The sequence below is a fragment of the Colius striatus genome, chromosome 2 (genome assembly GCF_028858725.1).
Source record: "Colius striatus isolate bColStr4 chromosome 2, bColStr4.1.hap1, whole genome shotgun sequence".
NCBI lineage: Eukaryota > Metazoa > Chordata > Aves > Coliiformes > Coliidae > Colius > Colius striatus.
The window spans coordinates 72,218,973-72,245,654 of record NC_084760.1 but is presented as its reverse complement, the minus strand read 5'-3'; the positions used below and the strand labels follow the sequence as shown (position 1 = coordinate 72,245,654).

The 26,682-nt window shown below is 40.7% G+C and overlaps 1 protein-coding gene across 1 annotated transcript; it reads left to right on the top strand.

The window, feature by feature from the left end:
* Positions 1-1,257: 1,257 nt before the first annotated feature.
* OPN3 (opsin 3) lies at positions 1,258-26,176 on the top strand. The gene is made up of 4 exons (XM_061990442.1): positions 1,258-1,609; positions 19,828-20,147; positions 21,879-22,130; positions 25,913-26,176. Exons 1-4 carry the CDS (start codon positions 1,258-1,260, stop codon positions 26,174-26,176), a joined length of 1,188 nt encoding a protein of 395 aa, XP_061846426.1.
* The last annotated feature ends 506 nt before the right edge of the window (positions 26,177-26,682 follow it).

Genomic DNA, 26,682 nt, shown 5'->3' with positions numbered 1-26,682 from the left:
GGCATAAAAGGAGGCTGTAATTTGTATAGAGATATGTGCTTCTCAAGACATCAAATCTACCTTAACAACCCATGTTTTCAGTCTCAGTCCACAAGGTATCACACCCTCTGTGTAGCCCTTTTAATATTATGTGTAGAAGAGAAGAAAAAAACCACAAGATACTGTTTGCCAAGACACATGTCCATGAGTTCTGTTGCTTCCACGGTTGATTTTTTTTTTTAAATCTAAATGGAGAATTTTATTTAGACACTTGAGAAGGCTGTTACACATCAGTACATTATGTGGGTCAGCTAGTAAAGCAAATAAACCTTTTTCCTTCCTGCAAGGAAGACTGATGTTTGGACTGGTGAGGCTTTTTAGGCCTAAAGCCATGCTGAGCAAAAGCCACTGTGATACATTCAGGACCACCTGATCAAAACCAGCTAGAGCTGTACACAGACAGCTAGGGCATTCCCGTACCGTTTTTACACAACACACACTGGAAACAAAGGTATAAAGATAGGTGATTTCATAGTATGAACTTTGACCTCTTACCTGCTCTGTGTCTGACAATAAGGTGTTCACCTGCACCACAAGTTTGCCTGGGCCATGCTGCTGCTGCTGGTCACTTTGTGAGGATGCAACTACTAGATCCACTTCTGAGCAGCAAACAAACAACTACTGGAGCCACTACTGAGTGGCTCTTGCAGAGGTACTGTGGACTGCACCTTAGATGAAACTATTATCATAATAGGAGTTTCCCTTGCATGATAGCTGGTGAAGAAGTCTAAATGTTTGTTCAGCAGCTTCTGCCTCTTCCCAGAGCAGGGCACAGAGGAGATCTACCCAAATGATGCTCTGCAGACGGAAGGGTAGCTGATGGCAGCTGTATTTGGCCAAAATGAAGAGAGAAATTTGAGGAAGAGGAGATGGCAGCCACATCCCAATCATGACCAGGCTGCTCACGGCACCAAGTGCCAGGGCGAAGTGCGGCATTTGTTGAGGAGGAGCCACGCGACACTGTCACGGGCGTTCTGTAGTGGCCAAAAAACGCTCGCAGGCAGCCTCCGGCTGCCCGGACCAAGGCCTAGAGCGCCGGGCAGAAGCAGCGCCCGCCCGAGGGCAGTCAAGGGCGAAGCCACCGGAGGGCGCGCCCTCCGTGGGCGGGACGGCGGCGGGGGCTCCTCCTCCTCACGCTGCCGGTCTGCGATGGGGCTCGGAGCAGACGGAGAGGTTTAGCCCCGCTCCATTCGGGCTATGAAGGGTGAGCCGTGAGCCATGCACTTGGAGAACAGCACGGACACGACGAGCAGCCCGGACCTTGCAGTGGCAGAGCAGGAGGGGCCGGGCGAGCGGCCCCTCTTCAGTGCCAGCACCTACGAACTGCTGGCGCTGCTCGTCGCCACTATCGGTATGCTGGGCTTGTGCAACAACTTGCTGGTGCTGGTGCTCTACTACAAGTTCAAGCGGCTCCGCACGCCCACCAACCTCTTCCTCGTCAACATCAGCCTCAGCGACCTCCTGGTGTCCGTGTTCGGCGTGAGCTTTACCTTCATGTCCTGCCTGAGGAGCCGCTGGGTGTGGGACGCCGCCGGCTGCGTCTGGGACGGTTTCAGCAACAGCCTCTTCGGTGGGTGACGGGGCCACTGTCACCTTTTATCTCTCCTTATCCCGCTGTGTCCCTCCCTTCAGCTGCCCTCACTGCCTTTGTCCGCTTTTCCGCGGCGGTTCCGCGCTGTCCCCGATCCCCACCTGACCCCAGGCAGTACGTCCCCTAGCCCCAACCGTCGCCTCTTTCCCTTCCTTAAGCAACCGCCACGTCCCTCACAGATTCGTCCCGGACGAGTTTCTTGCCTTGCTCAGTCCTTCATCCCGTGTCGGCTGGCGACCGCCCTCCCGGGCGGGGCGGGGGAAAAATGCACTCACAGCCGGGGCCCGGCGGTCGGCTGCGGTGCGGGGCGGTGGGGTGGGAGCCGCCGGAGATCGCCGGCGAATTTTGGAAAATCGACGGTGCCGAGGGAGATGATCCAGAGCAAGCAGGAGACTCGTCGGGAATCTGTTTCTCGGCTTCCCGCCCTTGCGACGGGAAACCCCTGGGAAGGGACAAGCAGCGTTGTTAAAAGGGGTCTTCGAGTTGCCCGACTGTTGCACAGAATCGATGAGCATCGAAGATTCTATTTTATATGAGTAAGCGCTGCGTTCCGTGGGTAAGGAGCAGGGACGAGACTGGCGATAGGGACAGCAGAGAGGCACAGGTAGAAAACTGGCCTTGTGCTCTTGGCCCGGGGAAATGGAGGGGGGTGCTGCTGCTCAGTGTGTATTTTGGGGAAACCACCGGTTCCTGGAAAATGGAACTTTTAGCACTTTCCACTAAGGAGTACTTCTGCTATCTTCGTTTGCCAAAAATGTAGGTTCTTTACTGTTTTCTTTCCTGAAATCCTTACATATCCTGTACAGAAATCTGCAGGAGAATACATTGTAGTCATAGAATCATAGAATGGTAGGGGTTGGAAGGGACTTTTAGAGATCATCTAGTCCAACCCCCCTGCAGAAGCAGGGCCACCTAGATAAGGTCGCACAGGAACACATCCAGGCAGGTCTTGAAGACCTCCAAGGAAGGAGACTCCACAACCCCTCTGGGCAGCCTGTGCCAGGGCTCCGTCACCCTCACAGTGAAATAGTTTTTTCTTACATAGTCCAGCTATGTAAGTGCAGGCTGTTAGTACAGTTTTGTTTCTACTGATAAAAGATGCTGCAAAAGAACAAGATCACGTTTCTAATAGTGAAAGTGTTTGTCTAATCAGTAACCACATGCACTAGATTATTACCACATGTAATTCATGAGCATTAGGTCATGTCAGATCGTTGCTTGTGGCAGAGGTGTACAAGTCATGGGTGCATCACAATGCACACATGCAATTTGTGTGCACTGAGAGCTGAATCTAAAAAGGAAAATTAAAGTCTTTACTAAGTTTTGTAGCTTTCCTGTGTAATATTGGTTACACATGGCAGTATAGTTTGCCTTTGATGGGCTGCTGGGACAAAGGTGATGATTTATTTGACTGCTGCTATGTGGTGCAGCAAAAATTTTATGTCTTGGAAGCTGTGGTGAATACAGGATGTTAGCTGTTTGTGTAGTTAGCCATTGGATGATTTCAGCAGTGCATAGCTCTCAAACATTTATTGCTAGTGTTATCGGGTAAAGTACTAGAGCATCTAGCTAAGATAAAGCTATCTGCATCACTTAGCAAATTCAAATACTTGAGAAGCTCAAACATCTGCCAACCAGATTCTGCCAGGCAGCTGGATGTTGATCTTACAGAGGAGAAGTGTAGTTCTGTTCCTATTGTTATGCCTTATATATTATACTTATTATTTTTAATAAAGGCATCTTCTGTATATGGGGTCAAAATATAAGGTGTATAGTAAGGATCATGCTAAAAAAAGCAGCTAGTAGTAGTAATCTCTTAATCATCCTCTAAAGATGGAACAAATAGAAACAATGAGGTGTAAATTGTCAAGCAAATTGCTTGATCACATGTGATTTTAACTTCTGTTTATTTTGGGGTGTGCTACATAATTTGACACTAAAAATGTATTCAGTGTGGATGCTTTTCTGTCTCTGTTTTTAAAAAGAAATTTGTTCCCAAAGATGTAAGCAAATTCATGGGCCTTACCTGTAAAGTAGTTGAGCTAGTATCGTTGGTTTGCAAATCTACATCTTCCCGCATTTGGTCATGTTATTTTCCCTTTCCCTAGTGCACTTCAGTGGGAAGCATTTTTGTTTTGATGTGTCAGAAAAGTGTGTGTTTATGTGTAGATTGTTATATGAAAGTGGTGGATAAATGCACAATTTAATGTTCAGGAATAACCAATGCCTTATTTTGCTTTGTTTAGCTTCCATGTAAAGTAATAGGAAATATTTAACTTACATGTTATAATTTGAGGCTAACCTAATAAAGTTATATGGAATCTTAAGTTTGCCTTTTGTAGATATTATTGTAGTTGTTTTCTCAGCTAACAATAGAAAGATTATTTTCTGTTTGTGAAGTGATTCCCCACCTGAGTAGGATAGCAGGGGCATGTCAATACTGAGAGAAAAAAAAAGGACCATTATGCCCTGCAGACAGCATCACACTGTGTTTGCCATCTGGACTATTGCCACCCCAGCTTCTATTTTCATTTTGTAATGTATCTATGAAGCCAGTAACAAATTGAAGGGATTTGTGTTTGGTTTTTTGGTTGGTTGTTTTTGGGGGTTTTTTTTTTGGTTGGTTGTTGGTTGGGGTTTTTTCCTCTACTGGTGCTGAAGATACTGATTGAAGATTTAATTCAGAATAACCAGGTACTATGTATATATAAATACATTAATTTTTTTATAGAAAGGCCCAAATCAGCTTTTACTTGTGGGGTTGGTGGTGAGGAAAGTAATGTAATGGAAGTCTTATATGTGTATTATCTAGCAGTGCATCTTAAAATGTAGCAGGAACCCCCAGGAACTTTTGTGAAAAAAAAAGTACATCTATTGATCAGAAGACATACAGAATTGGCAGCTTTTAAAAGTTAAATCCTCATTAATTAAGTAGATTAGTTACAACTTCGCAGTTTTCAATTGTTCAGTAAACCAGAGTGACCTAATAAAGACATTTCTATAATGGAGTAGTGATAGTTCTGATAGCATGGATATAGAGTTTACTAAATCGTGACAGATACTGTGAAGTAAGTTTACTGTTGTGGATATGTGCTGTGATTGGCTCCAGTCCAGCTCATTTGACATGAGATGACCAAAACCTGTTTTTTTGCAGCTATACAATTACGTTCTTGAGTATAAACTTGAACGTTGCTAAAGGAGCTTTCTGTACCAGCCCTTCAGGTCTACAGGCTATTCAATCTTAAACTCAAATAAGAGAATCCTTATGTAATTTTTTTTCTTGGAAGAACAGCCCCTAAGCCCCCGTACTCGATGTAAACTGTCTTCTGCAATTGTTGACCTATAAATGAAAGGTTCTTGTGACCATAAACAAGTTTGGGACACGTGATTAAAACTGCTTTTTAAAAAACATGCATTTTTCACTTTAAATTCAGAGTTAATTTTCAACAAGCTTTAAAAATCAGGTTCTTTACAATTGCTGTAGTTAAGAAAATCGCTTTGAAAATCATGATCATGCAGCTTTATTGTAAATTGTCACTTCTTGTTGTGAGATTTTCACTCATACTATTTTGAAAACCAAAATCAAGGTATGTCTATATTCCTCTTAAAAATGTTAATATTATTAAATACGCAGGTGGAATGTGTGCTTAAAGTAACTGACATAATCTACATTTTCATAACTCTTTGTTACGTGATGATAACCATTTTTCCCTCCCACAGCAACAAGGAGTACCTTTTCTACGTTTCCCTGGAACTTTGCATTGGAGAATCTGAAATTTCCTTTTACAAAATTACTTTTCATTTTACCAGCTAATGCCATGGTTTGGAGGAACTTAGAGACTGTAAGCAGATGTTCACAGTTGAGAAAGTGGAAAGAGAGCTGCAGACTGCCTGTCTAGGAATAAATAGCTATTTTTTGTGTTCCTGGCAAAAGTTACTTCTGGATTCTATTACCTTTATCATTAGGCAAGCCCACGTAGTAATATGTGCTGCTTCTGTTACAAGCACAGAACTTGCCATTTGTGCTACTGCTGCATATTTTTGGGGGCTTTTAGTTGAATCTGTGGAATGTGCAGAGATTTACTTGCTACAGTGCAAAACTGATCATTTTGACTACTGAATATCTTTCCTTGTCACACAAGTAATAATCCCAATTTTCTTTATTCATTAAATTCCGAAGTCAAGATACAGTTTAGGTATGTTCATCTTCAGAGCAGGGATCATGAAAAGAGCTTCTCTTTGCTATTACAAAGCCATTCTTAGCAGTTCATATACTAGTGTGGTGAAAATGGCATAGTTTAGATGACTGACTAACAATTTTTAGTCTAAGCTTTGATGACGTGGTTGTCTGCTTAGACTGTAATCCCCACTTAATTTAGTTATACTGAGTTCCAGTACTCATATTTGAACAAGTAATGTATCCTGGTGGAATCAGAATCATAGAATGGTAGGATTTGCAAAGGACCTTTAGAGATCATCTAGTCCAACCCTCTAGCAGAAGCAGGTTCACCTAGATCAGGTCACATAGGAACATGTCCAAGTGGGTCTTGAAGACCTCCAAGGAAGGAGAATCCACACCCTCCCTGGGCAGCCTGTGCCACTGCTCCGTCACCCTCACAGTGAAATAGTTTTTTCTTATATTTAAAAGGAACTTTTTGTGTTTCAGCTACATCCCATTACCCCTTGTCCTGTTGCTAGCTGCTATAGAAAAAAGGGATGCCCCAACCTGCTGACACCCACCATTTAGGTATTTGTAAATGTTAATAAGGTCTCCCCTCAGTCTCCTCCAGATTAAACAGCCCCAGTTCCTGCCGCCTTTCCTCGTATGAAAAATTTTCCAGTCCCCTGATCATCTTGGTGGCCCTGCACTGGGCTCTCCAGAATTCCTCTGTCCCTCTTGAGCTAAGGAGCCCAGAAATGGACACAGTACTCTGGATGAGGCCTCACTAGGGCAGAATAGAGGGGGAGAAGAACCTCCCTTGACCTGCTGGCCACACTCTTCTTCATGCATCCCGGGATTCCATTGGCCTTCTTGGCCACAAGGGCACATTGCTGGCTCATGTTTATATATGATATGCTGTTTTGATGCTAATATGATAGCTGCTTCAATTAAGTGATGTATTTAAACTGTGAGGGTCACCTTTCCATGGAGGTTTGAAGTCAACTCAGTCCCGGTGTCACCGAATCTATCACCCTCTCCTTATGTAAAAGCTTATAGCTCTTTCCCTGTCTGTAGTAAACCAAGCTGCAAGTAGTAGAGATCTGTATAATCGCTTTATCAGATTTAGTAATATAACTTGTGCCTGGGGAGGTTTGCTGTCTGTCACTGAGAGCATAGGTTTTTGGGGATAATTGCTAGAGAAGATACATGGCCACCAAACATACTCAAATGTCTTTAACTGACGTGGATACTCTTTTACCTGAAGCAAGAATTTGTTTAATTGTGGAATACAGGTTCAGGGCATACAAATTTTTGTGTGTCTGCTTGCTTTTCGCAAACATACAAACAGGATTTTTTATAAATTACAATGATTCTTTAAGAACTTGATGTACACAAGAGAAGTGTGTGTCCTGCCCATCCACAGGGAGTGGATATCTGCTTTAAGGCCTTCTGTTTGTAGGAGTAGACCCTGAGGGTTCAGAAATAAGCTAGTCTGATCATGTGGGACACACACACATATTTCCCAAGCATAAATCGCTTCAGGTACAAGTAATGGCAACCAAACCTGCCAGTAGTACTCTTTTAACTTTTTCTGATGTGTTTAATTGAGCAAGGGAAGAAAGGAATGGAAAAATTGGTTAATAACAAAAATAGTCATATGGAACAGCAACCAAAATAATGTCTGATGCAGTCTTGTCAGAAGATTTCATAGTAAGAATGTACTCTAGGGTAGGCTTTGTATTATTAAGTCTTAATTGTTTGTGATTGAAAGGCTAGTGTTACTAAAGTGTGATGAGAGACTTCCGTCTTTCCTAACATTGAGCTGTTCTTGTAACGGTAAAGAACCCCACTGAAGTAATTAATTGCCAGAGACTGTCCTGTGAATCTGGCTTCAGTTGCAGCCTATTATAAAACAAAGCAAAACCATTTATCTGCATGTAATTGCTAGCTATATCATCTAAGGCTCTTCTCTACTGACTGAAAGATACCCTGTGCCACCCTCTTACATTACTGATGTCTGTTGTATGCACTGATTTAATCTCAGTAAAAGCATTTTCTAGTTACTCGGCAGACAGTTTTAGGATCTTGCGTTACAGACAGATGGAGATTCAATCAGCATACTTTCAGCTTTGGCAAATTTTTTTTTAAGTGAATTAAATCACTTGAAGGATTGAACATGGAAGAGGTGATTAATTCCACTGCAGATTATAGGAGAGGTGTATATAAAATATACTTGAAGTCTGTTGTATCTAGGAGAAGCGATTTTATCTGCCTAAATTTGACTGGGGATGCTAAACTTTGAAAACTTAGAAGTGATACGTAGCTGTCACTTAAAATATGTTGTAACACCTAATTGCTAAATTAAAATAGACTGGTTATATATTTTGCAATGCAGAACAACAGACCATAATAGCTCCTTGTCTTGCCATGGACAAGAAGTTGTGTCTACTAAATCGCTGCTGTCTAGCTTTTCGAATGTGAGAGAGGAGAGGAGAGGAGGGACTTCAGGTCTTTCCCCTCTGATAAGGTATGCAAAATAATAATTCAGCACTTGGATTTAGGTCAAGGATTAATTGACATAGAAAATAAATCCTTGGATAGAAGTCATGGCCTGTCTCATTTGCTATATTATGCTATAGTTGCTCTATAGAGGTGCTCAGTCTTCAGGAACACATTTCTGATATCCACTCTATGTGAATTACAAGCTGTGTTTTTGTGGGGGGCAGTATGGGCAAACCATGCAGGTAAATTGTATATTGCATGGAGAAGGCAGAAGCGATTGTGATTCTTGGAACTAGTTAAAACTAACTTCTCTTCTGAAGGCATTGCAATATTTCTGTTGTAATTAAGGATTATAAAGTGCATGGAGAAGGCAGAAGCAGTTGTGGCTGGCTACTGGCGAAGAGGAAGAGCAGCAACACAGAAATTGCATGCTGGTGGCTGAAACAAGATGACATTTTTGTTTTTCTGCATTTGACCTATGTAGCTAATTCCTAAGTAGGAATGACCCCATTCATACTAGGGTAATTGTCCAGGCTTGAATGGGAGCTAAAATTAGCATCTGTAGTTTCTAAACACCAGAGTGTTTATGTTCATAATCAGTAGTGACAGATAGGAGCGTTCCCTGAGAATTTTTTCATCAGCACCTATTTCATCACATTAAAACATGTAAGTAAAAATAGAATCTAAATCATTTCCAGAAAAGCTTCTTAAGGAGTTAGGGGAGGGAAGTAACATTCAGTCCTTTCTTGTGTGCTGGGCCACAAAAACTGAATTGTACGTGGTAAATGGAGCCATCCACATGCATATGAGGTAGTTGGAAGCAGTGCAAGAACATGCATGATGTGAATATGTAGTGGGCTAAAAAAGGCAAGATTTTTCCAGGTAAACACTTCCACCAAAGTGTATGGCATTATGCAAAGCACTACATTTCTGTGGGGACAGCACAAGAAGCCTTGCATCTGGGTGCTCTTGGCAAATCTCTGACAGCATTTGACTTAAATCATGCTGTTATATTCTGTTACCTGCATTGTTACTTGCTATTTGCTAGCCAACCAAAACTGACCCAAAATCAGGGGTGCCGGGTGGTGGGGTGGGGGCATCAAGGAGGGGAAAGGAGACAGAGAATGTACAATGGAGACCTCTTTAACTTATAATGGCTTGAAACTAAAGATTCATGGTTGCTCCACAGGGTGATAATAGGTCAAAGGACTAGCAGCAGAAAGTGGCATGTGGGAGTAGTGATAGATACCTCGATCAACATCTGTATTAAATGCTTCAAGTTTCACTATCCTTGGTCTGTAGTCTCACATCTTTAATGGTAGCTGTGACTTGAGATCTTTTATGGTCATAGATATGCCTTTCAAATTTGTTTCTAAACATATGAAGAAGAAAAGCAATAGTTTTATTTGCTACTGCCACATATTCCCGTTGTTTCCCACTAAAAAATGCACTATGAAAGAATGTGTTCATAGGCAGCGGGATTGAAAAAGAAATAACAAAGATGGAGGAACATAGGATATGGGACAGGCCATATGTGTAAATAGAGACATGACAGGAATGGCTCTGAAAACAGACAAGATAATCTTTGAGTGTGACAAATCACAAAAACACATATTCTACTTTTATGAGATTCTGTGTGTGTGTGTCTACTCTAGGTAACACTGTTTGTGGGGTTCTTTTTTTTTTTTTTAAAAAAAACCAACTTCCTGCCATATCAACTAAAAATTTTGGGAGTCAGCTCCTGCCACCCCACAAAGGTATGGCTCCACTTGGAAAGGGCAAGCTCAGTGCTATGGGGGATCTGTGGCTTCAGGCCAGATATGTTACATAGCTGAAGGATATTCGGCCTGCCTATATGTGAAAAATCCAGGATCTAGCCTTGCAAAGAGATGATCCATACTAGAGTGACACATAGGAAAGAGAACCTGAAGTCTGCTCACTTAGCCAGCATAAAGCTAAACACCAAATGCATGCAATCATTCATTAAGAGGTAACATTAAGGACAACACGCAACCACTGCCTTACCCTCCTCCCTTGCCTTGCAAAGCTTTGATCTCACAGAATATGCAGTCTTATAAGTTGCTTAATTTCATGACATGATACCATTGATGCTAGGGATAGTTTCCACAGTGTTGTCAGGTACATGCTTACCAGCCTCTCTGCTTTATTTAACGTCTGAATAGTTAAAGAACACTTACATCTGTTCTTTAGCAGTAAAGTTCTGGGATTGTTTTGAAGTTTGACATCACAGCTAGTGTCAACATGGAGAAATTAATGTTAAGAATCGATCCATATTGGGAGAGCAGAAATCTGTATCTCGCTCCGTGGAAATCTCTAACAAGTCGGTTGTGTTTTTCACTCTTGATAATAAGTTGTTTTCCACACTTGTCTGTAGTGTGGAATTCCAATTGTTGCTAATACATATTTAAACCTTGTTTTTACTTTTGTTTTGACTTGAATTGACTAAGGCAGGTTAGCGTGATGAATTTATTGTTTGTTTTAGTAGAAGCAGACTTTCAAGTTTCTTTGTAATTTTTGTTCTGAATATGCAACTATGACTGGAAGTAGAGAAAGTAATACTGCTCAAATTTGCCTACGAGTTCAATAAGTAGACAGAAAAAGGATATAGCCAGTAAAGACATTTTTTTCCCTCTGGTTTAAGTATGAATGCAATCCAAACTAAATTGCAAACTCTCTGGAGGCTTTCATAATGTTTGAAAATCAAAATGGCTACAGGTATATGCAATCTCTAATTGTTTTTAAATATAGACTATGCTAAGAAGGCTTTTATTGACCACAGGAAAAGCAGACTCTTCAATGCCCAGCATAGATATCCCATCAGATCGACCAAATGCATCATATTTCAGATGTACATCTAATGGAGATGAATTTAATAAGCTTATCCAAACCACAAATGACAATGTTTTTGGTAGCTTTGTACACAGACCTGCATTTAAGCCCCTTAACTGTGATCATCTAACTGTTCCTGATGTCAATATTTAATGTTAATATTAGGCAACAATACAGAACTCTGAACTAGCCATAAAGAATGACCTGTTAGGATGTAAGATAAACTTTATACTAAAACGATGTTTTAAAAGAAGAAATCACTAACAGTGGAAAGATGATTGAGAGATGTTGAAATGGAGCCTAATATAGGACAGGAAGATTTTTAGAATCAAATAATGCTGGAAGCTTTGGATTAAAATCCCAAGTGAACAATGGATTAAGTCCTCATATGCATAGGCTTTATTAATGTTTAATATGAATTTTGCTTGAATGAAAACTTCAGGATTCAGTCATGAACCCTTTGCAATGAACCATAATAAATTTCATTTAGCCTTCTCTAAAGCCTCATTGACATTTACTGGGAAAAATCTGGAAAACACTACGTCTAACAAAACTGTGACACAAGTGAATTTTTATGTACTTTTTTCAAACTTTATCTGTCTGAAACCGTTTTTACACTTTTGCAAGTTATCTCGCAGAACAAAACACAACAGTCTAGAGGATTAGCTTTTATAGAAATTATTTTGATATAACAGCTTTGGCTTTAAGGACAAATTAGTAGGCATATACATTGTAGGCTTATTTGATAGTTGTTATTGATTCAGAAACAGTTTTGTTTAAAGATGGAAAGTCTAATTAAACATTGACTTCTAGACCTCTGCAAATAAATCTGCTAGGAGCAGGACTTTATTAGAAGCAGGCCCTTTAAGAAATGAGTGCTTAAATCCATTTGTGGGCAACTTCAAGATGAATGACTTCTTATTTAACCCTGTGAACTGTGCATCTAGGTAGGTCTTGTGAAAAGCTCTTATTTATTTCATGAAAGCTATGATTTTATATGGGATTTAACAATTAATTTGTAGTTACATATTTAGATGTCCTATTTGTTGGCTATCTTGTTAATGGTATTAACAGGTTAATAGAGTAGATTTAGTAGAATCCTGGATTACTATAGAGGAAAAAAGTAACTAACTTCAAATAATCTCAAAAGGAAATGCAACTCTTTCATTTGTTAATTATATAAGAGCTATAAAATGTCACCAGTACTCTCCAGGGTGTTGTATATGTCACAGAAGATGTTCGAAACCATCCCTTGACATCAGAGCTGTTCTACAATTGAATTGATTTCGCCTACCAAAAACTTACAGGTTCTGTCTTTCCCACTTGTCATTTAATTATCATTTGAGAAGAAATTTTCCATGCTTGGGTTAAGTGCAGCAGAGGTGCAGGTAATTACCCAAATTAGATATAACTAACTTTTGAAATGTTTGGGGTTTTTTTTTAATTTTGTCTTGTATAGAAATTGTTGGAACTTGTCAGTGCTATTAGCATATGGAAAAAAAACCTGAACTGTCAAAATGCACATTGCAAACTGTGCCATGTTGAGTTTGAACAGATTTCAAGATTTCGCTAATGTATCACTAGCTATGATGGGGGCAGCCATGTTCCAGCTTTGGTACTGAGGAGTTGTACAGAACTCTTGAGCATTTTCTGCTTTTATGGCTTTGCAGCTTCATAATAGAATTTGTTGCCAGAAAGTTTGCACGTGGAATAGCTAAAATTCCCAATAGCTGGGAAACTGAAATAACATAAAATTTTCCCACAGATATGAAAGTCAGTTTATACTTTAATGATTAGTCCAGAAGGCTATTCTAGTTACATGAGCTGCTTCTTTCCCACAGTTTTTGTTACAAATATCAGATATACTTTGATTGCAAATTAATGAAGAATGGAAAAAAAATGCATTGGGGGGGGACAAAAGTCCTATTAAAAACTAAGGATCTGCCCTGCCCCACAGAGGAGAACTGTGCAATCCACTGACTTTTAGTGGCATATAAGGTCCTAAGTAATTTTGATGATTTTGAAGATTCTGCCTGTTGAGATTTTTTTTTTTTTTATGGTCTACAGTTAGGAAGAAAAGAAATAGTTGAGATTTCTACAAACTGGAAAATCATTGCTAAGAGTTATGCCCATTATTTCTATCCAAAGCAAGAGCTTCCCAGTTTACTTGACACAGCAAAATCAAAGTAAGTTTTATCTTGTACAGATTTTTGCAAGCTTTATTTCATTTGGAAAAAAGACATAAATCATACAGTATGCCAATAGAATACCAGGTTGGAAGGGACCTCAAGGATCACTTGTTTCAACCGTTCATGGAAGAAGCACATTCTAGATCAGATAGACCAGCACCTCTCTCAATTAGTATTTTTATCTCAAATTTTATCTCCAATGCCCAAAGCTCCATTTCCTTGAGCCCCACGTTGGGTGCCAAAAAAGACTGTTGTGGTTTAGGCCTAGCTGGCAATGGAGCACCATGCAGTCTCTTGCTCACTGTTTCCCATCCACCTCCACACTCCTTAGCATGGTGGAGATCCCAGCAAGATAGGAGGAAAGTTAACCAAGGGCCTTGTGGATTGAGACAAGGGCAGAAAGGGCTCACTGCCAATTATGGTTCTGGGCAAAACAGACTTGGACTGCTCTTAGTAGAGAGTAAGAAAAGTTTATTCTACCACCTATTAGAAAGAGAACAGATAGAAGGCAAAAAGAGAGAAGGATGATGAGAAAAATTACAACCAAAAAAATACAAGATTTCCTTCCCCTCCTCCACTCCTTTCTTCCTGGGCTCAGCTCACTGTTCCCCATATCTCTACCTTCTCCCCCTCAATGGCTCGGGGGGGTGGGGCAGGGAATGAGGGTCGTGGTCAGTCTCTGACTGGTTCTTTCTTCTCAGAGGAGGATGACTCCTCACATTCCTCCCCTGCTCTGATGCGGGATCCGTCCCACAGGCCACAGTCCTTAATGAACCTTTCCAGTGTGAATTCTTCCCAGCTTTGTGGCTTCTGCTCACAGACTCCTCCAGCATGGGATTCCTTTGCGTCAGCAGCATTCCAGACACCTGCTGCTGCAATGCCACCCTCCCACAAATTCACAGCTTCTTCTGAGCACAGTCACCACCCCTGGTGTGAGGCCCTCTATGAACTGCCAACAAACCTCTGCTTCAGCACTCCTCTCCACAGGATGCAGGGGGATGGTTGCCATTTCCCCACAGGATGCTCCGGCACACCTCCTCCTCTCTTTCTTTGCTGACCTTGGGGTCCACATGGTTGCTTCTGTCTCCTCCAACTCCTTTCACCACCACTAGCCAGAAAAGAAGGAATAACAGGAAGAATGTTTCTCTTCTGGCTGCTTCTTCTTAAGAAGTGATCACAGGGGTGCCCAATTGGTTCAGCCTCAGAAGTGGGTCTGGCTCAGAGCTGGGGAAAGTTTTGAGCAACTTCCTACAGGAGCCATCTTTACAGCCCCTTCCCTATTACCAGAAATGGCTCCATACAAATCCATGATACCAGCTGAACGGATTATTCAGTGTCCAATGTTAGGGAATCCACCACTTCCTGAGGATATTATTCTGATGGCTGATTGTTCTCATTGTGAAAATTTTTTGTCCAATCAGAATCTCCCCAGGAGTAACTTGTACCCATTATTCCTCATCTTTTCCATGTGACTTCTTGTAAAAAGGAAATCTCCATTTTCTTTGTAGCCACCCTTTAAATACTGAAATGTAGTGATAAGGTCTTCCCCAAGCCTTGTTTTCTCAAGGCTGAACAAACCCAGTTCCCTCAGCTTTCCCTCATGTCACAGGGTTCTCAGTCCTTTGATCGCCTTTGTGGCCTTTCTCTGCACCCTAACCAGCTTGTCCACATCTTTTTGCATAGCAGGGACCAAAACTGAACACAATATTCCAGATATAGCCTGAGAAGTGCTGAGTAGAGTGCAATACTGACTTTATCTCTGCTAGTGATGCCCTTATTTGATGCAACACAGCATCTTGCTTTCCTTGCTGCAGCAGCACACTGTTTGCTTATATTGAGCTTCTTGTCTACCAGGGACCCAGATCCCTGCTCCCTAGCTGGGTTGGTCTCAGCCTGTACTGCACACCTGGATTATGTCTTCCCAGATGCAAGATCTTACACTTGTCCTTGTTGAACTTCATGAGGTTCTTATTAGCCTGATCTTTTAGCCTATCCAGCTCTTCCTACAGGATATCTCTCTCTTCCAGTGTCCACTTTCCCACTTAGTTTGGTGTCATCATCAAACTCCATCAGGGTACACTTGATCCCATCATCCACATCTCTTATGAAGATATTAAACAGCCTTAGGACCCATATTGATCCCTGTTATGTCAGGTTCCCAGTTTGGAAGTGAGCCATTTGCCACCACGTTCTGGGTGCAGCTTGTCTGCCAGTTCCCCACCTACTGCGCCAACCACTTATCCAGACCGTAAGGCATCAGTTCCTCTAGGAAGAGGCGGTGCAAAAATGTATTGAGTGCCTTGGAGAAACCCAGGTAGACAATGTCCACTGCTCACCCCACATCAACCAAGAAGTTTGTTTTGTTGTAGAAGGTGATCAGGTTTGGCAGGCACAATTTGCCCTTGGCGAATCTATGCTGGCTTTTCCCAGTTATGTGCTTCATTTGACTTGTGATAGCCCACAGGAGGATTCATTCCATAATCTTCCCAGGGAATGAAGTAAGATTGATGGACCTATGATTCCCTGGGTCTTCAAGCCCTTCTTGTAGATGGGAATGACATTAGCTTCCTTCCAGTCTTCCAAGAAGTCCCCCAAACTTTATGACTTTGCAAAGATTATGGAGAGCATCCTCGCAATGACATCAGCCAGGTCTCCTAATACCCTTGTGTGGATAATATTAGGGCCAGTTGAATTGTAGGCTTCAAGCTCCTGCAATAGTTAACACAACAACTCTTCCTTCACTGATGGTGAGTCTGTGTTTGCATCAGCCTGGATTTTTGTTTCCAAGGCCTGGGATTAATGTAAACTATATGGAAACTGTTCTAAAAAGACCAACTACTAGAGTGATATATACGTTTAAGTTAAGTCATGAGAGTTGCTTTATAGAATTTCTATATTAAACAGACAACTCTAACAAAGATATTTGCATTCTGTGTAAGTATAGTAGTATTTCATACACTTTAATATCTTTTTGGGGAGTAACATTGAAGGAGGGAAGAATAATAAAAGCAGTGTAATTGTAGAGATTCCTGTGATTAAAATAGCTTCTGAAATGCCGATGGCACTGCTCAGAAGTTGTTCCTTTGGCTATTTCTGTTCCACTCAGCAGTGTCTGGATGATGAGAAATACTGACTGTAGTTCAACTCTACTCGTTCAGTAAAAGTAATTTATTGGTAATGCCTCATTGGAGAGTTAAAAGGTGCTTATCTGTGCATTTAAAAACATGTTTACCCAGATGTGATGCTTTCTACCCATTGAACACATGAAATTTTGTTCTCTTAAGAATTCCTCTGTTATGTAGCCTACTGTGGAAGTAACAAGAATGGCAAAACCCAAATAGCTGTTAAAACAGCATTACAGCCCACTCCACCAGAATTAATATATTTTTTCCCTAGTTATGGAATTTGTCTTTCTAATACACATTTTAAAACTCATCTCCTTAGGGCAGGTCTCAGTATTCTTCCTCTTAGAGGTTTTTCTGCATGTCATTTACTACAAATAAGGGGAGAGCCATGGCTCCACAGCACATAAGGGTTTTTTTTTTTAACAAAATTCCCTGCAGTTTGTCTTGTCCTGCAAAAGCATTTTGTTTCCAATATCCATTTTAATGGTTAACTACTTCAAACTATACTTTTGCAGCAATGACCTTGTTACAGTAGAGATCCCACATCAAGGAGGAATTTGATATAATATGCTGTGACCTGTATTTCTTGTCTCATGCCTGCAGGCTACCTGACGCTGCTTCTTGAATACCAATGGAACAGGAACTTGCATTTCAGTACATACTGCCCAATAGGCTAACCAAGACCCTTTTTATGATTAAGGTAGAGAACTCAGGTATCCCTTTAAAGAGCACTGGTTTCAGACTGAAAGGATCTTGGTGTAAAACTGTTCAAAGATCTCTGTGTAAGTACCAATTTTAGATACTGAACTTCTAATGACTTCTTTAAGAATGTCAAGGACTCAGTGAATTATTGCTTCTGAGCACCTGTGCTTTCAACCAGGCGTGTGTGCTTTACATTACTTTATAATGTCCAGAATTCAGTACTCATATATAAAAACTGATGGGAAAATATTAAGAGTACAGAGGGACGTTAGTCATTGAATACCATTGTAGCAAGAAGGAAGGTGGTAAAGATCAAGATATTAATTTAGGAATTCTGACTTGCCATCCTGAGGCGCTTCCCTTTCTCCCCACTGGTCACAGACAAAACCTCAGTGCACTATATAAGCAAATTGTGCCTACAGCTGAGTGATGTGGATTCTCTTCCATAAACATATCTATGGATAATTTTAATAACCATCAGGGAAAATTTTGCACTCCCTAATGCTTGGGCGCAGAGAAATTGGCAGTGTACTTCTTGTCTTATCTCATCTTTAGGCAGTAGACTGCATTTCGTTGCGTGAAGCATTTAGCTGAGCTAGTGTAAGCGTAAAATAATACCTATACAATTCTGTAATGATACATATTTAAATAAATAAATACATGTAATTATTTAATTTCAGAGAGAGTCATGACAATGTGGCACATTTTTCTTTAGAGTGGGAAATCCTTTCTGTTAATCAAGAAAGCTTTCTAAACTCGTTACCTGGAAAAAGTGATCCTTTAATACTTGTGGGATAAAGAAACTTTCTTAGAGATTGCCTTGATTTCATGAACTTATACAAGTGTCTGGATAAGGTAATGCTGACAGCTGAAAATAATCTGGGATTTCTGTTATAACATATTAATAACATAACCATATTAATAGTGGGATTGAGGTGGACAGAAAAGGAAGAGAGTGCATAAATAATTGGAATGAAAATTGTGATATTTTACGATAGCAAGAAGATAGGAAAGTGTAGGCACAGATGTAGCTTGGACCAGCCAGTTTGAATAAAAATGGTAGGGATAAGTTAACGCAGCTGGCGTGCTACTTCAGAAACAGGTGCTGCAAGTTAATCAATTGGGCCCTGGGTGATCTCATGGGCAGAAGCAGCATATAAGGAGGTAGCTAGCAAGGAAGGGTGGCTTCGAGTCAGCTCTGGTGGTTGTACTATGTTGCCCCTGTACGTCTCTGCATGTGCATTACTACCCTGATTTTTTAGGGATAGTAAAAATTTGTGTATTCCATGGACTGGTGGATGGCTTAATATGACCCTTCTCTAGTTGTTCATTTACTAATTCATGAATGTGGGCGAGCTTTTCTTTGCTTAGCGGCCATTGATCAATCCAAACTGGTTTATTTGTGAGCCAGGTTAACTTCAGGATTGGTCGCCCATCAATGGCCGCCATTAAAAATTTTCATTTGACAAACGAAAGCCCATTTGGCTTAAGGCGTCTCTACCCAAAAGCCAAACTGAAGTATTCATTACATAGGGCCTAATTTGCACACATCTATTCTCTTCGCCCTGTATACATACCGAAATCAGGTCTGTGCTAATTTTTGTCATCTGTATTCCTCCTACTCCAACAACAGGAGTGTCTAAATTCTCTAAAGGCCAGCTTTTTGGCCAATAGGATAATGGAATAATAGTAACATCTGCTCCCGTATCTAGTAATGTGTTGTACCCAACCATGTGTTCACCATTTGGATGTTGGAATACAACCGTCTGAGTGGGCTTTCCCTGTGAAAGTGGCACCGCCAGAAGCAGCATATAAGCAGGTAGCTAGCAAAGGAAGGGTGGCTTCGAGTCAGCTCTGGTGGTTGTACTACGTTGCCCCTGTACGTCTCTGCACGTGCATTACTTAGACCCTCTACGTCTTTGAGTGAATATTGCTTGCTCAACAACAACAGGAAAGGTTACTCAAAATAACCTAATGTCTTCTAGATGGGATTCTTTCAGCAACACTTCCCTGTTTGTTTTTTGGAATAGAGAGACTTCCAAGAAATCTTGAGAGTTCAGGCAGGAATTCTCTGACTCATTTTGTTCACATTAAAGGTACGTATCTATGCTTTCAGTTTTCAAAGGCTTTTTTTTACTTCAGCCTCAACTCTGAATTCCCTAGGTTTCAAACAGATTTTGTTATTGCCAATTATCTCATTTTTATATGGCAGCTGCTACTTTATAAAGAAACCCAATCCCTCAAAAAACAAATCACAAAGTGACAAAAATCACACTAAATCACAAACACAACACTCACCACCACGCCACCACCACCCCCTGCAAATCCCAACAACAACAAAATCCATGGAGCATGATCTCTTAACTTAATAAGTAAAGTTTAGGAAGAAGCTTGGTCTCTTTATTTTTTTTTTCTCTTGTTCTACTTCTGGGCCTACTTCTACCACCCTACTCTGAGTAGTTTTAAAGTTAGTGGTACCATCTGAGTTAGTAGCTAGTGAGTAATGGAATGTCCCCCAAAAAACATACTGGTATTACATTCATAATATGAAATAACTAATTTTGAGTTAACCTCCTAGAAAAGGAAACATTTATCCAGAGGACTTCAGTCCAATTTACAACATTTGTGAATGATTTAATTGATTTTTCATTTTCATTTTTCTTACAGGCATTGTTTCAATCATGACTCTCACTGTTCTTGCCTACGAACGCTACATTCGAGTAGTCCATGCAAAAGTAATTGACTTCTCTTGGTCATGGCGGGCTATCACATACATCTGGCTCTACTCATTAGCCTGGACTGGAGCACCTCTTTTGGGCTGGAACAGATACACACTGGAAATTCATGGATTAGGTTGTTCAGTGGACTGGAAGTCTAAAGACCCCAACGATACCTCTTTTGTGCTCCTTTTTTTCCTTGGCTGTCTAGTTGCACCGGTTGGGATCATGGCCTATTGCTATGGCCATATTCTATATGCAGTAAGAATGGTAAGTTAATTCTTGTCTTAATGTAATATTTTCAGTGAAAAATGTTGATGCTCTGTATGAAGTTTGGATCGGAGCCTAAATTTGCACTCTTGCTTCCTATTAAACTTTTGAATGTGTAATGTTCATCCATGTCAGGCACCACTAGAAAGGATGTAGGAGAACCAACCTAGAGCTACCAAGATCTATTAGTTGTGCAGTCTTACTGGGAGGCAGGTTAGGCAGCTGCTTATGCTCACTAATCGGAATCAGATCCTGCCTTGAAAAAGGGGAAAGCCCCTATTGTGTTAGGAGTTCTCCTGATTAAAGATCTCTCTCCTCCAGGTAACCCTGTAAAAGTCCTCCAAGGGGAGATTAAACCTTGTCAAAAATTTTTTCGATGTTAAGACAACCTGTTTTAATTTAGTCCAAATCTTTAATGTCAGAAAGTGGTCACGTTCTGTATTCTCTGAGTAATTACTCTGGACCCATTCAAGTTTGTGGCCAGCAGTATTGGCACAATTAATAACTGTCATGGAAAAGGCTCACATACCTGTCCTATCTTCATTTGGTAACTTGTCCAAGTAACACTGTGAGCCTGCTGTCTAGTATTCTGCTATGGATTGGTTGATAATAAGATAAACATGAGCCAGCAATGTGCCCTCGTGGCCAAGAAGGCCAATGCCATTCTGGGATGAATCAAGAAGAGAGTGGCCAGCAGGACAAAGGATGTTCTTCTCTCCCTCTACTCTGCCCTGGTGAGGCCTCATCTAGAGTCCTGTGTCCAGTTCTGGGCTTCTCAGCTCAAGAGGGACAGAGAAATTCTGGAGAGAGCCCAGTGCAGGGCCACCAAGATGATCAGGGGACTGGAACATCTTTCATATGAGGAAAGGCTGCAGGAACTGGGGCTGTTTAGTCTGGAGAAGAGGAGGCTGAGGGGAAACCTCATTAATGCTTACAAGTATTTAAAAAGTGCATGTCAAGAGGATGGGGCAACGCTTTTTTCTGTAGTGTCCAGTGATGGGACTAGGGGTAATGGACAAATGCTGAAACACAAAAACTTCAATTTAAACACGAGGAAAAGCTTCTTTCATTTGAGAATGAAGGAGCCCTGGCACAGGCTGCCCAGGGAGGAGTCTCCTTTGCTGGAGGTTTTCAAAACCCATCTGGACACATTCCAGTGTGACCTGATCTAGGTGGACCTGCTTGAGCGGGGGATTTGGACTAGATGATCTTTACAGGTCCCTTCCAACCCCTACCATTCTGTGATTCTGTGATTCTATGATTTAGATAGAGATTTCACAATTTTAGGGTAAAACACTAAGTTACAGAGCAGTACACAGAAATATATAATTATGAAATTTTCTTCTCTCTAAAGATTGATAATGACACAAATGACAGGATTGTCTAACTCATCAGACAAAGGACTAATAAATATAAACTGAACTTGTTTATGCCAGTGGAGGAGGGAAAGTTAATTTTCTAGCATGTTTTGTTACATCACTGTATTTTTTTCAGTAGATTTGCTGTTCTGTTTTTCCTCAGATTATATTTTCAAACTTTTTATACACAGTAAAGGTTTGTGGAGCATGATATAAACTTCAGAATAATTGTGGTTCACATGGTAATGCATGAAACGTCTGTGTCTAAAACTAAATTAGTGAATTAGTTAGTTATAAATAAATGTAGAACTATTCAGTTTCAAGTAAAATCTAGAGCTATTTTACATTGTCTTCTTATCTTTTTCTTCTACAGCTTCGCTGTGTAGAAGATTTCCAGACTATTCAAGTGATCAAACTTCTAAAATACGAAAAGAAGGTGGCTAAAATGTGTTTCTTAATGATCTCCACCTTCCTAATTTGTTGGATGCCCTATGCTGTGGTTTCCCTCCTGGTAACATACGGCTATAGCAACCTTGTAACTCCAACAGTAGCTATCATCCCATCTTTCTTTGCCAAGTCCAGCACTGCTTATAATCCAGTCATTTATATCTTCATGAGTAGAAAGGTGGGTATATTAAAGATTTTCTTATTTGAGTAATTAGTAGCCAATGCCACTGTTGTGGAGTTCACATGAGATTTACTTTAATTTGTAAAGTCTAGGTTGTTTAAAAATTTGAACAGCTAGGATAAATGCTAAATATCTAGCAGAATTAAAATCGCTGATGGTGCTTAAAGTACTACCATATCAGAAACTGGATTTTAAACATCTGAATTAACACATGAGCACTCACATGAAATGGAGGGGAAGAAGTGTCAAAATTTAAGTGTCTGGTTTTGACATTTTGCCCATGAAATGGATTACATCTAGAAAACCCCATCTGATTCACTTCCTTACCACAACAGAACTCCACCAGAGAAAATTCAGAATACCTGGTATCTATTTTGTAGGAAGAAAATACTAGCCTCTGACTTTTCCATTATGGTAACCCAAGGGTTGAACAACTCAACATAGCGTTTCAAATGTTAGCCTAGTAATGTTTCTCAGAGCTTCATTGTATTCAAAGCCAGGATCTCATGTGGATGACAGCAAAATGTTATTTCAAGACAAGTTCTATACTGCTAAGAAAACGTATTATCTATCAGGAAAAAAAAAATCATTTTTGTTTGCTTTTGTAGTCTTCATTTTGAAAAGTAGACTGCTGTTTTAATGGTGGTAACTAGCTCGTGTCAGTGCTTTACAGAGCAAACGGAGAATGGAAGTATTTGGAGTTATCAGTGGCATGTCAAATAAAAAGGAAACAAGAAAACTGTAACTCATCCAGTACTGGGAAGATCATATCATCATAGAATGGTAGAGGTTGGAAGGGACTGTTAGAGATTATCTAGTCCAACCCCCCTGCAGAAGCAGGTCCACCTAGATAGGTCACATAGGAATGTGTCCAGGCGGGTCTGGAAGACCTCCAAGGAAGGAGACTCCACACCTTCCCTAGGCAATCTGTTCCAGTGCTTCATCATCCTCACTGTAAAATAGTTTTTTCTTATATTTAAGTGGAACTTTTTGTGTTCCAGTTTTATCCTGTTACCCCCTTGTCCTGTTGCTAGGTACCATAATAAAAATGGATGCCCCAACCTCCTGACGTCCACCATTTATATACTTGTAAATATTAATGAGGTCCCCTCTCAGTCTCGTTCTTCTCTAGACTTAACAGTCCCAGTTCCTGCAGCCTTTCTTCTTAAGGAAGATAACCACTGAATGCAGTTAAGTAGTGTTGGTGAATTTATCATGTTCACATAGCTTCACTTTAAGTCAGTATAACTTTCATTAAATGGAAGTGTAATCTTGTAAAATTCTGAAACAAGACTGTATTCAGTTAAACATCTGGAGTTTAATAGAACCACTTGACAAAGGGTAAAAAGTCATGAATGATTGCTTGAAGGATTTCTCTGCAGTTTCATTACCTTTTATCTTGTTATAGAGATGGAATTTTTTGTGATGTCCTTCACTGGTTAGCAATTGCCAGGCAGCAGCCTGGGCCAGTCAGCAGACTGTAGGGATAATTTAGCCAAGTCAGTGGGTCCAAATAGCCAGATAGGCAACCAGGCAAGTGCTGAAGTGCAGCTCAGGCCAGAACTGAGGGCAAGGATGAGCTTAAATGTCATTCCTGAGTAAAGGTAAGAGGCCCCCAATGTGCAGCTTTTCTCCCACAGTTAATTTCTGTCTGATCCAACAGCTGCATGATATCAGAACTGGCCTGGATATGGGGAGCTAACAATCATGTTCAAAAAGAGTGTTTTTCAACAGAGTGGGTTTTCTTTACTTCAGTCATACTGAATCTGAACCTAGGTGTCAGTCTGAGTAGTTTATCTGAAAAAGATTTTGTTTCATCAAGAAGTGAGTCAAACTGATACCAGGCACAATACCAGTAAAGGCACAACCAGTATAAGAATGAATCAGCTGAACACACTTATTGGGGACTCATTATGAAGTACTTCTCACTCACCTCTAATTCCAGAGTAAGACCAACACGGTAATATTTTTTCTCATCTTCTGGGTTATTTTGCCCTCAGAAAGAATCTTGAAACTAATTCTTAGCTATAATATCCTTGTTCTATCTGACCTATTCTAACACACTTGTACCTTCTCACTTCTATGCCACTCAGAAGTATGACATTACTTCTAAAATCTTCAAGGCCTTCACATTAAGATGCACTAGATTATCACCTTGTAATGTTTTTGTTCACCTTCTCAACAGTACCTGTTGCCTCCTCTGTGTCAGAGTAGGATTCATTTCTTGTAACTAAACCTTTTACAAATTGTCATATCAGAGAGCTTCTGCATAATAGCTTGAAAAACAAAGTCACTGGCCATCCAGAATAATGCAGAGTAATCCTTAACACATATAAATGGAGGGTATTGAGAAAGATGTCCTACTCCTTTTCAAAGAAAAGATGGGTTGTTTCCCCAACAGCCTTGATTGTGGTGGTTTTGATAGTTTTTTTGAGTGGTTGTTTTTATTAATCTTCTTCATACATTCCTTTTTATAGTTAATTAAAAGAAGAGGAAGCTGGACATTTATTTATTGAAAAAACAGAGAATTTTTTCAAAGGATCATACTTGAGCTTTAGATGTTCGCAAATGTGGAACTACTGAATAAGTACACCCTTTAATGCTCATACCTGAATGCTTTGCTTTGTGAATGGGAGACCATAATTGGAGCTTTGAAAACAACACTACTACCAGAATTACCATTCTATGAATGACATGAGCTTCCCCTGAATGCCTTGCAATATCTAGTCACAAAGTACAAACTTCTTGTATCATTAGTTAGCTGAAAGGCTTCTGTTCCTTCCGTATTCAAGGGGAACATTCTAGTTTTGTGTTACCAACCTTTGAAATGTCATTTTACACCTATGACATTGCATGCTTTCATTAAAAAAGACAATCATGTCCAGAGATGGACAATAGAACTGATGGTCTGGAGAAAAAATCTTTTGAGAGGCTGAGGAAGCTGGGGTTGTTTAGCCTAGAAAAGAAGAGGCTGAGGGGAGACATGACCACTGTCTACAACTATTTGAAACGGGGTTGTAGCGAGTTGGTTCCCATCTCTTCTCCCAAGTACCAAATGATAGGACAAGACAAAATGGAATTAGATTGCACTGGGGAGGTTTAGTTTGGCTATTGGGAAGAACTTTTTCACCAAGAGGGTTGTTAAGCATTGTCACAGGCTGCCCAGGGAGGTGGTGGAGTCACCATCCCTGGAGATATCCAAAGGACATGTAGATGAAGTTCTGAGGGATATGATTTAGTGATGGGCTAGGCAGTGTGAGGGTAGTGGTTGGACTCGCTGGTCTTAAAGATCTTTTTGAACCAAAAATTCTATGATTATATAAAAATTCCAGACCCTGGAGTTACTTAACAGGAAGAAAACATCACTTTGTATCACCTTCCTCCCCTTGTTCCTTCCCTCTCCATCATCCTGTGAAGTATTTCTGAAAATATTCTTCCCCTGCTAGGTCAAATGTGGGAGTTTTTAATATGAGATCAATACTTACAGCACAATTGGAAGCCTAGTCGTCTTAGTCTTTGCAGGTAATATTTTAAATGGTATTTTGATGCCCTCTACTGGCTGGGTGATCTTCAGCTCTTTTGCTTAGAGAAGAAAGTACCCCCTGTAAAGCCATTGTCTTTGTTACAGCACTGAAACCGACTGAGAACAAGGTGCAGATATGCAGAAATTTGAGTCAGTTACTCTACTGCTGTCTTCACTGGATCGTACATGGCAGTGAACACCTAGGAAGTGAATGCTTAGGAAGGTATAACTTCATTCTGGTTATTCTCTCTTGCAGTTTCGACGATGCCTTTTGCAGCTCCTGTGTGTTCGCCTGATGAGATTCCAGAGAACTGTGAAAGAGACACCAACGACAGGGAATGACAAACCAATACGACCAATAGTTATGTCTCAGAAAGCGAGGGATCGGCCAAAGAAGAAAGTGACTTTCAGCTCTTCCTCTATAATTTTTGTTATCACCAGTGATGACACTCAGCAAATAGATGACAACAGTAAACATAATGGGACAAAAGTAAATGTCATCCAAGTAAAGCCACTATAGGTATGAGCTGAAGAGAGAGACATGAGAGTGAAATGGACTTCAAATAGTAGACTGCTTGGGTTGGAGATTGATGAGTTCAGTGGCAGTGTTTATGGGCTGCCAAATGAAACCACATTCTTAAGCTGTGGAATAGTGAAGGGATTCTGCATCTGAAGCTTCACAGGCAGTTCAGTTTTGGTCACAGTACTGAAATCTCTGCATCTGTGCCAAAAATGCTAATAGATGTTTTTGCTCTGAGTTTTCTTAAAGCATAATGTAGAATTTCCCATTCAGAAGAACTTGGTCAGGCTGGAGGAATATGCAGACAGAAATGTTACCAAGTTCAGCAAGAGCAAGTACAAAGTCCCGAGCCTGGGATGAAAGAACTGTGCTGCAGCATAGAAGGCTGGGCCCTGACTGCCTGGGATGTAGCTCTGTGGAACAGGATGTGGGGTCCTGTTCCTCAGTGAGTGGGGTATGAGCCTGCAGTGTGCCCTGGCAGCAAGGAAGGTCACCAGCATCCCAGG